The sequence below is a fragment of the Mauremys mutica genome, chromosome 14 (genome assembly GCF_020497125.1).
Source record: "Mauremys mutica isolate MM-2020 ecotype Southern chromosome 14, ASM2049712v1, whole genome shotgun sequence".
In the NCBI taxonomy this organism is placed as follows: Eukaryota; Metazoa; Chordata; order Testudines; family Geoemydidae; genus Mauremys; species Mauremys mutica.
The window spans coordinates 3,384,147-3,395,367 of record NC_059085.1 but is presented as its reverse complement, the minus strand read 5'-3'; the positions used below and the strand labels follow the sequence as shown (position 1 = coordinate 3,395,367).

The 11,221-nt window shown below is 53.2% G+C and overlaps 1 protein-coding gene across 1 annotated transcript in view; it reads right to left on the bottom strand.

Moving 5' to 3' along the window:
• Positions 1–1,967: 1,967 nt before the first annotated feature.
• Positions 1,968–11,221, bottom strand: part of FA2H (fatty acid 2-hydroxylase) — a 71,419-nt gene continuing 62,165 nt past the window's right edge. Inside the window, exon 7 of the mRNA XM_044987772.1 lies at positions 1,968–5,434. Coding sequence (XP_044843707.1) covers positions 5,355–5,434 — 80 coding nt within the window. The 3' untranslated portion in view covers positions 1,968–5,354. The remainder of the gene's footprint in view (positions 5,435–11,221) is intronic.

The window sequence follows — 11,221 nt, the reverse complement described above, 5'->3', positions numbered from 1 at the left end:
AAATATGGACGTATGGTAACCCTATTGGTACAAAAAATACATGCTGTCGCACATCCCTTAAATCAGAACTTTTTATAGGGAACCCGTTGTTAAATCAGAACTTTTTATAGGGAACCCGTTGTTAAGATTTTGGCAGCTCATCACTGGCCACCAGCATCCCTTTTCAACTGGGTGTTCTGGTCCAAAACTGGACACTTGGTCACCCTAGCTGAGGCACCTGCTGCTGGGGGCACTGTGGGGATCGGGGTCACCCACCCATCAGCCAGCGCTGGGGATGAGGTTCCCCCTTGGGCAGGAAGTGAAAGGAAACCCTCACTAAAAACCAAACAGCATTAAACATGTTGAAGGAAATGGGGTGGGGCAGGCTGGGGCTGTGGGCTTGTGACGAGAGGGCCCAGAGCTCAAGGGAAGGGCAGAATGTGGGTGCTGGACCAAGGCAGACCAGGAGAGAGGTGCCTGGGCCTGAGGGGTGGGGGCAGAGTGAGGCAGGCAGGAGTCACAGGGTCTAATGCGGGGGTGGAGCATGGGAGGTGAGAAAGGCCTTGCTGCGAAAGCCCCACGGGAAGGAGAATCCACAGATACCCCCAACAAGAGCCCTGTGTCCAAGGTGAGAAAAAAGCGGCAGCCAGCTGCTTTAGTTACGAGGAGGCAACAGCAGGAGGTGCACCTGGCAGCCTGTTCCTGATTCAGGAAGACATTCTGCCATGCCAGCTGCATTCCTACCTGGTGCACCTGGCAGCCTGTTCCTGATTCAGGAAGACATTCTGCCATGCCAGCTGCATTCCTACCTGGTGCACCTGGCAGCCTGTTCCTGATTCAGGAAGACATTCTGCCATGCCAGCTGCATTCCTACCTGGTGCACCTGGCAGCCTGTTCCTGATTCAGGAAGACATTCTGCCATGCCAGCTGCATTCCTACCTGGTGCACCTGGCAGCCTGTTCCTGATTCAGGAAGACATTCTGCCATGCCAGCTGCCTCGGCTCAGCCATCACAAGGGCACAGGCACACTGCACGGGATGGGCAGGAAGGAGAGGGCTGAGCTGCGAGCAGGTCAGCTGCTGAACTCATTGCACGGGCGAGGGGCCATGGGCTGTTGCCCTGCACGCTTCACCATGGGGGTGGGTTTGCTTCCATTTCATCCCTCTGCCCTAGTTAGACAGCAGCACTCCCTTGCCCTAGGGCCATCCTGTTAACCAGTGTGGGCTGCCTCGGGTGGCTATTATGAGACTTTATAGCCACCACCAGCTGTGCTGAACGCTAGAGGCTGAACCAGTAATTCCCCCTTCAAGCTCCCACTCCAACCCCAACTCCACCACCATGCTGCAGTGCAGGTAGCACCTGCCAGCCAGTTTGCTGGCCTGCGGTCAGCAATTACATGGGTGAGATTCCCCACAGACGTAGCCAGGGTTGCAGACAGGATCGTACTCGGGGCGGTTCACCCTCCTGGTGCTCACGCTGTACCACTACGCTTCACTCTCAGAGCTAGCGTGGGTATGTCTCTGCAATCTGAAAGTTCAGCTCCAGTGCAGATGTACCCACAGGCTGACCCATGGCTGCTGTCCCCCTCCCCCAGTGATTGGCACAAGTCCAGGGAAAATCTACATACTCCCAACCAATTCATGGCCAATGGGGATGCCCAGAAGTCTGCAGGACATTCAGTTCCCCCAGCTTTGCTAAGAGCTGCTCCCCTGCAGGTGCCATGGCTGAGTGCTCTGCCTTGTCTCAAGGGACAGAGATGGAAGATAGTGAAGTAGGGAAAAAGTCCAGGGAAATTCCTTCTAGAACTGCCTGACTGGAGGCATCTGAAATCATGCACCAGCACTGGTAGCTAGGAACCACAGGTAGATGGGACATCATGGGGCTTCAGGCTTGGATGTGGTCTCTTGTGAAGGTAAACCAGTCTAGGTGCCCCCCTCCGGGCTGAGAGCATCCCAAGAAGTATGAAAACATCCACACACTTCTAAACAATTTTTTCTCAAAATATACAGTTTATTTACAATTATGTCACGTCTACAGTTTTATGGATAATTTTATTTCAAACCTTTCAACGTCAGCAGTAGACATTAGGGAAAAACAAATCATAGGATCATCAAAAATAAGAGGCCTCTTAGTAATTATGTTCATTGGAGTTTAAGTTTCAAGTAGCCAATGTCTACAAAAAACATTAACAGGATAAATCTGGCAAAAAAGATATTGTGCACTGGGTTAGAAGGCAGCAAGACAAAACTCCAAGAGCCTTACCCCTGGCTCAGCTGGGCTCCCCAAGCAACTCCCCCCACAGCTGGGATCCGCCCCAGATCCCAGCTTAGGGGGTTGACTTGAAAAAAGCCCCCTCTGAAGTGATCTGGTCAATGTCACATGTGCTCAGATCTTGGGGTGGGGAAGGTAGTGCCAGGGCACGGCCTAGTTTGCAATACAGGAGCTGTCATATGTCCAGGGGTTAGTCAGCTGAAGGTTTGTGGCAAGTATGTTAGCAGCAGCTTCCAGACTCTAGGAGCTTATTTAACATCAAAAGTCATGAACACTGCACGATGCTCAACAAACGGCCCGGAGTCCGACGTCGGGGGGGGGGGTACTGGACCCCATATGAACACGGTCTCCTCAAGGGAGCAGTCAGTGCCGTCTTGTGGAGGCAGCTAGCTACACTTTGGATGCTCCGGCGGCTGGGCTGTGGAGCCAGGTGCTGAATTTGGGAAGGAGACGCATGGCAGGAGAGTGCTGGGCTGGCAAGGCAGAGAGAGGGCTAGGGAACACTGCCAGCCGAGGAGGAGCAGAAAGAGTGGGAATGCCTGCAGCAGCCCCAAGAAGGGGAGGGCAGGAAGTGTGGGGCGGGGGCACATTTGCCACTTCATCTATCAGGGCCTGCTGTGCAGCAGATTCCACCCGTGTATCAGTGGCCCACCATGGGGGAGGGGAAGGAAAGTCTGGGGATCCAAGAACCCCCTACCTTGGCAAGTCAACTGTGGACAGTCCAGCCCACCCTGAGAAGGGCAGAGTTCTCAGAGCCCCCTGGCCCCAAACCTAGGACGTAGCAGCGCCAGATGTTAAGCTAGTTCTAAGGGGAGCGAGACTTCTCCTGGAACTCTGAGCACTCGCCCAGCTGGTGTCTCTCTCCAGCATGGGACTGGGCACGGGTGGCACTCACACAGAAAGCAGATGGCACCTCTGCTACTGTAAGACCTGAATCCCATGAGGGGCAGGGTGTGAGCCAGATGCTTCCGAACCTGCCGGCAGCAGATGCAGAAAAAGAGTCTTGGGATAGGACTCAGGAGAGCCCTGGCAAAGGCTGCTGGCTCCATCACTTGCTGTGTGGCCAGATGACTGAGCCAAACAAGCTCCTTCTCATTTCTCTCCCCGCTCTCCTCCCCCCTTATGGGAGGGGGCAGGTAAAGGCATGGAACCGAGAGCCAAGGGGAAAGACAGCAGCACCGTTTTCCTCTTCTACAAGGGAGCCAACAGGCCCAGAGGTGTGCCACAGCACAGAGCACCCATCAGGGAGTCCCAGTGCCCCACCCGTGTCTGCACTCAGCCACCAGTGCCAGACGCTGGGCAGAATGGGCAGGGCCAACGGAGGCAGGAGACAGTGGGTGTTGCCCATCCCCGACAGAGCTGGAAGGGCAGTTCCGGCTCTGCAGGCCGTGCCGTGGCCCAAGAGCTCAGCCTGACTCAGAGGGGCCCTCAGTGGCTCCTGGAGTCACCGGCATCCATATTCAAAACACCCCACCCCACCTCTGGAGCCCCAGAGGAAAGTCCATGGCCCCACAGCTGGGAAGATCAGATGGGAAAGGAGGGAGTTCTGCTCCCAGCAGGCCCTAGGGCAGCCATTCACTGCAGCACCCTCCTCCTCCCCGGGGCTCAGGGACTCCTAGCTTCCAGTGGGTCTGGCCTGGACAGGCAGTGTCCTTCGCTTTGGCTGTTGCAAGGATTGAAGTTGGGGCAGGGAGAACAGATATTCTACCCCCACCCCTAACAAACCCACTAGACAGAGGGAAGGGGCCTGAGCAGGGGCAGAAGCCGGAGCATCATTGCTCCAATTCCTCTCCCTCTGCCCACCGAGCCCAGAGAGCTCCCTTCAGCCACAGGTTCCTCTCCACTCAGACACCAAAGCAGGAGATGCGTCAGACTGGCAGTGCAGTGAGCCGGGGTACTCTGCCCTCTGGAGGGCAGGCAACCCCTCAGGAAGGGGTTGCAATCTGCAGGGTTTTGGTGCTGCAGCCCACGCACCTTCTCCGGCACACAGAGCAGGGGCCATGATGGACAGGCTGGTTCCAAGTGTGTGTGTGGTGGGGGGGGGGGGGGACGGTGTCGCAGGCACGATTTTGCCATGTGGCACCAAAGCCAAAAGCTTTGTACCTAATGCGTGTGCGCGCTGGGTGGGCTGGATTCTGACTGCACGGCTAACGCACTGGGGGACAAGTGGCAGCACAGGGTCCTCACCTCCCACTGGGCCCCGACTGCCGAGCAGGATGTGAAGCCAGTGTCCAACAGAGCGGCAGCCCCTCCTCCTCTGTGTACTGCCATGCTTTACTTGGAATTAACAAGCCCTTGGGAGTGGGGCCAGCCCCTGGCATTTGGAGAGCTGAAGCATCCATCCCTTCACTCCAGCGCCAACAGCGGGGCTGCATGTGGCTGCCTGCCGCGTCTTCCCCTAAGGCCCAGACTCCCCTTTCCCCTCTTGAATGGGAAGATGCCACCCATAGAGAATACAGGTCCCAGCATGCAATGCTTCCCCTTGACCAGAGCGGCCAGTTCAGCACTGGGCCAGGACAGTCGGATGCAGAATTTAGTGCATCATGGGATCTGAAGTCTCCCTGAGCCGCAGCTCCCCCCCCCGGAGCTGGCTGCAGCCTGCTCTGGTGTTTACAACGCAGGTTGCAAGGATGGTTTAGATGCAGCTCAAGGCTTGGCAGTTAGTTCTTGTCCCCACTCCTTCCTCCCTCCTTGCCGATGAGCTCAGAGCAAAGAAACCCAGAGCACTTACATAGCAGCCACCTCTTCTCCTGGCGGACTCGCTGCAAACACGCAAAGTTACTGCTCCACGCTGAGTGGCATGACGACCTTTGAGGCATCATTAGAGAACACTGTGTAGATCCCTCTCGGGAGAAATACCTGCCTTTAACTCACAGGCGCCGCAGCCTCCCAGGAGCTGGGCAGAGGCCGTGAGGTCAGAGTGACAGAAGCCAGCAACACAGAGCAGAGTTCTCCCTCCATGGTCAAGGGGCTTTTACCCCCAGTCATTCAGTTCTGCAAAGGTGGACGCCCTCCCACAATGTCCTGTGCTGGTGGAAAGGGAGGTGGCAGCATGACACACCAGGGACACAGGAGCCAGATGCCAAGCAGGGGAGCCACAGATGTTAATCCTCTTTCTCAAAGGTTTCTTCTGGGATTAGTGTTTTAAATGGACGGTCCCAAAATCGGCTGGTGATGCCAAAGCCTGCGGGGGGGAGGGGGAGAGAAGAGAGAGAGAGGCTGTGTGAATTGGCATTCAGAAAATGGTCCCTTGATCTGTCTTGTATGGCCTTCATCATTTCCTGTCTGAGCACCTCACTGTCATTAATGGAGCCTGAGTGGTGGGGAAGGGTCCCCATTCTACAGCCGGGGAGGCACAGGATGAAGTTAGGAACTCGCCCAGGGTCCCGCTGGGGCTGAACTGGGAATTGGCCCTGTCCGGCGTCCTGCCCATTAGACCTCCACTCCTTTCCTCCTGCCTCAGTCAGTGAGAGCGGAGACACCAGGGAGCACAGCCAGCCAGGTCAGTGTATGGTGACTCCACGCCAGCTGCATTCTGGCTGGAACGCTGCTGCTCCCCAGAGGGGGATTTAGACTAACTGCAGCCACCAGCGGATTCTGAGGCAAGTAACAACCAAAGTGCTGGGCCACCAAGGCGATGGGAGGAGATTCGGGCCTACACGCCTCAGCCCCCGAGTGTGAGCCACCTAGGAGCAGCTGGCAGCCTGAGACTTCTCTGACACAGCGCGAGATTCGGGAGATTCCGTCACACTGCCAAGTCCCAAGAGCAAGGGGAGAGCTGGCGCCAGGTCCCTGGGCATTCCCAGAGAACGGTCACCTGGCACAGGCACTGTATGCGGCGGCTCCTGTTTGGAAGGGGTTTTCCTGGCTCAGGCGGAGGGAGGGAGAACATCACCCCCCCAGCTAGACATTCAGCATGGACAGTGAGGGAAGCTGTGGCAACAAGCGCTCTGCACCAGTCTGTCATGCTAAATTTCCACCCGTATATTCAACTGGGCTTTGTAATGTTCACTTCCTGCCTAAACTGCTGTGTGCATCAGCTGCTGCACTCTCAGTGGTGGGAGAAGGTGCCATGGCTCAGCAAGCTGCACGCCCCCCAAAGCAGGCATGTCTGAGCGCCGTTAAGTGCTGCTCCAAGGGTCATTGCTCCTTTGCTGAACACAGCAGAGCTCTCGGGCACCCTCCAGAGTATTTGCTCATTTTGCATTTGAAGATATTAAATTTAGCATAGCTCCTCCCATGCTCCAGGCCAATGAGCCCGCTGGGGACCCTGGGTATGTGCTTGATGCAGCAGCACGGACCCGGACACCGGCTAGCAACCCTTCTGTGGCATGGTTACCCACAATACCCAATGAATAGTCTGCACTGGGCTCCTGCACAGTGCTAGGCCTGCACGCTCCCCACCACTCCCAGGGGAGCAGGGCATATAAGGGGACTAAGGCCTTGCAGACAGGGAGGAATACCTTTGATCTATGGAATCGTTCCATTTGAAAAAGAGACACTGGTAAGAAGTGAGGGAGTTTTTAAAAACCCAGCACTGGCCTTTAGAGGCTCTTCCAAGAAGGCGGGAGGGGCAGAGCATTTCCAGGGAATTGCATGAGTTCCTGGGGAAAGCCGGAGGGTTTTTATGCACTTCAGAGACTAAAAGCAACCATGGAATGAGAAGCAGAGGCGGGACCAGCTCCCTCCCTCTGAGCCCCAAATGGGTCACCACTAACACAGCCAATCCTCGCCAGCCTGAACCACCCAGGTCTCCTCTAGAACCAGTCCCAGACTGCGAGCGTTGCATGGCACAGAGAAATCCATTCCCTTTGGAGAAGAGAACAAAGGCTGCCTGCCTGTGGGAGGAGAAAGTGTTTGACAGCCAAGCTATCCTGCATTCATGACGACAAAAGCTACCTACGCACAGCACTTTTCTCCTAGGAAACCAGGCAGAGAGATATGCCTGTTTGGAGACCTCACCCTCTCCTCAGAGTATGGATGTAGACTTATCAGCATGGTTTTAGGGTGCCTGTTCTTTGATGACAGTATAGCCTTGGGAAAGTCACTTAATCCCAGTGTGCCTCAGTTTCCCTGTCTGGAAAATGGAGATAACCATTGCACTCCTGGGCCAATGATCACTTGAGAAGCGGAAAGGGGTATCCTGGATCCTGACATTTCCACCAGCCTGAGGCATTTGGGATGTGCCTCTCCATCTGCATAGCCTGGACGCAGCTCAGGTAGCACATCCTCAGTGGCTAATGGAAGAGGAAAATGCCGAGAGCTCAGGGCTGGTCAGATAATGCTGGCTAGGCAACGCCCACAGATATAAGCCTCATACTCTGTGCTGCAGGCTAAATCTGAGCTTTAATTTCTATAAGAACTTTTCACCCTAATGAAACAGTGGCAGGGTACATCTACAGTGCACCCCACTGGCAGCAGCACGTAGGGTATTTGTAGTTATACACCGCAGAGAAAAACAAGATGCATCCACACTGTGATGTGTATCTTCATGTATCAGTGAAAGGTTCTGGCACGGGGGAGGCAGCGAGGAAACGCTCCGGCACTGGAAGCATCTACACTGCTCTTTGTACTCGGGCTAGCTGGCCATGCAATGTATGTACTCGACACGTCACTCTAAGGAGTGCTCAGAATAGACATATCCTCAGAGCTTTAACAAAAATGTGTTGAGAATTGCAGAAGCCACAATTACTTCTCCCACCACTAAAATGCAGCCCCCTCTGAGGAAGAGCACAGCAGTTTAGCAGGAAGCGAACTCTACAAAAACCCAAGCAAAAGGTACAGGTGGAAATTTAGCATGACAGGGGAGTTTTAACAGGTCATTGAGGCCAACACCCTGACCCCTGCCTAACATTTAAACAGGCACTTTAATTACCAGAAGTAGTCAGGACTTGCATTACACCACATCAGAAAGGCTACAAGCCAATTCAGAAAGCAGCAGCCACTTCTTAAAACTTTTGGACCCACTTCTCAGCACCTAGATTTTCCCACCCACGTACCTGTCAAGCCGTTGCAGAGCTGCAGCTGACTAGATGGCTTAAGTTTCTAATAAAGAGGAACAAAGAGACGTGTGCTGCTTGCTGGAGCTAGAATCCAGGATGTGACGGAGTGTTTGCGGAGATTGATCAAGCCCTCAGACCACTACCCCTTCCTACTTCTCCACATGGGCACCAATGATACTGCCAAGAATGACCTTGAGCAGGTCACTGCAGACTACGTGGCTCTGGGAAGAAGGATAAAGGAGTTTGAGGTGCAAGCCGTGTTCCCGTCCATCCTCCCTGTTGAAGGAAAAGACCCAGGTAGGGACCTGGGAATTGTGGAAGTGAATGCGTGGTTACACAGGTGGTGTCGGCGAGAGGGCTTTGGATTCTGGGATGCTGTTCTGGGAAGAAGGATTGCTAGGAAGAGATGGGCTCCACCTAACAAAGAGAGGGAAGAGCATCTTCGCAGGCAGACATGCTAACTTAGTGAGGAGGGCTGTAAATTAGGTTCGCCAGGGGATGGTGAACTAAACCGAGAGGTAAGTGGGGGAGTGGGATACCAGGAGGAAACACAAGGAGGAGGGTACAAGATGGGAAGCCTCCTGATTCATACTGAGAAAGTAGGGCAATCAGCTAGTTATCTTAGGTGTAGGTACACGAACGCAAGAAGCCTGGGAAACAAGCAGGAAGAAGTGGAAGTCCTGGCATATTCAAGGAACTATGATGTGATTGGAATAACAGAAACTTGGTGGGGCAGTTCACATGACTGAAGCACTGTCATGGATGGGTATAAACTGTTCAGGAAGGTCAGGTACAGGAGGAGAGGTGGAGGAGTTGCATTGTATGTAAGGGCTTGGCTACACTTACAAATTTGCAGCGCTGCAGCAGGGTGTGAAAACACACCCTCTCCAGCGCTGCAAATTGCGGCGCTGCAAAGCGCCAGTGTGGTCAAAGCCCCAGCGCTGTCCGTTATTCCCCACAGGGAGGTGGAGTATGGACAGCACTGGGAGAGCTCTCTCCCAGCGCTGGCGCTTTGACTACACTTAGCACTTCACAGCGCTTTGAAGTGCTAAGTGTAGCCACAGCCTAAGAGAGCAGTGTGATTGCTCAGAGCTCCAGTTTGAAACTGGAGAAAAGCCTGTTGAGAGTCTTTGGGTTAAGTTTAGAGGCGAGAGCAACAAGAGTGATGTCGTGGTGGGCGTGTGCTATAGACCACCAGACCAGGAGGATGAGGTAGATGAGGCTTTCTTCAGACAACTAATTGAAGTTTCCAGGTCACAGGCCCTGGTTGTGAAAGTAGAATGAATTATATTGTAAAAATAAGAATGGATTAAAGAAATGTTGTATGTACCTTTAAGCAGAAATAAGAAATGTTGAAATACAGGTGCCAGGAAAAGAAACATTAGGCATAAACAATGGTGCTAATGGCGAAACATTAACAGAAGATCGGTAATAGTTAGTAAGGAAATAAGATATGCATGCCTAGCCCAGGTAAACTTATCTGATTCTGCTTCCTTTGTTATCTTGTTAAGTTCTCACCCTTTTATCTGTATAAATAAGATAGTTTGTGTCTTGCATGGTGCTCACATTATCTGGGTGTTATTAACACAGCGCTGTGCTAATAAAACAGAGTGGTCTGACAAACTGTGAGTCCTGAGTCTAACTTTGACAATTTGGAGGTTCCACCGAGATGGCAACTGTCTTCACTGGGGCTGTGTGATTCCTGACCGTTTTTGTAGGACGACCGTGGCAACCGGCACCTGGGCATTTGGCCTGAGCGGTCCTCCACCAGAACGAAAAGGTGCACGACCACAGTGAAGTCTACACCATTGAACCTGTTGGTTCCCACTCTGTTCTGGTAGGGATCCCGGGATCTGACATCAGGAATCTGGTCAGGTAATTATTTCTGTGTTTTGTCCGGACTGAGGACTGTCCTGTCTCTGTGTCTATCCGTCCTCCTGTGGAGTGTTTGAGTCTGGGTGCCGTCTCCGTCCGGGGATCGGCCGACCAAGGGGTTCCTGTCCCCGCGGTCTGAGTGAGTGAAATCTGCACAATCGCAGCCGCACCGCACTTTGGGTAAAACCCCTGGTGTGAAAGCAAGGGCAATTGAGGCAGTAGCCTGTGGGCTCCTTTTGTGTGTTGCACTGGGCATTGCTCTGACGAACCCAAATTTCCTTCTTGTGCGATTGGTGTGTGAAGTCCTCCTGTATGGGTAACCAGACGTCTAAGTCAGGACAGTTCCCTAAACGAACGCCGGCTCATTTTATGTATTTAGGATGGGTCCAGACTCCTGTAAGAAGGGTCCGGACTCCTGTAAATTTCTGGAAAAGTGGTCTAGGCTAACTCAGGGGGATCCCAAAACTCAGTGGCCACTGTTAAAATCCTGGAACAAAGACCGAGTGGACGTCTTAAAGGACAAACTCGGCCAACCTAAAATTAAATTGGCTAAAGAAGAGGTTAATTGTTTCATTCAGTGGTGGGAAGAGGCAAATCGTAGCTGGACAAAATCAAAACTCGCCTCTCTCAAATAATAAGTTAAAAGCTTTATTAAAAGCCTCCTCTCCCACCACCAGACCGAGCGCTCCCCTTTACCCCGTTCTCAAAAAACCTCCACCCCGGATCGATCCAACCCCCTTAATACTCCCATCTCATTGTAAAAAGGACAAGAAGCCCCTTGTTCTGTTCCCCTTTGTTGTCTGCCTCAAAAACTGATTCTTTAGTGTTCCACGACCAATTCAGCAAGGGGGGGGGCCTCCTCAACTAGCCCCCACCCTTCCTGATCCCTTTCCTTAAACATTTCTTTCAAAATTGTGAAGTGACCACAATATCACTCAAACGGTTCACTGGAAAAAAGCAGGATCGGGCCCAGAAAAGCAGGCAAGCAACAGATAAAGAAACTGAAAAACAGGTTGGAAGCCCTAAGGGCACAGTGTAAGGAGTAAGAAAAGCAGGAAGTGCAGGCAGGAACCCCTGGAACAATACTGAAAATG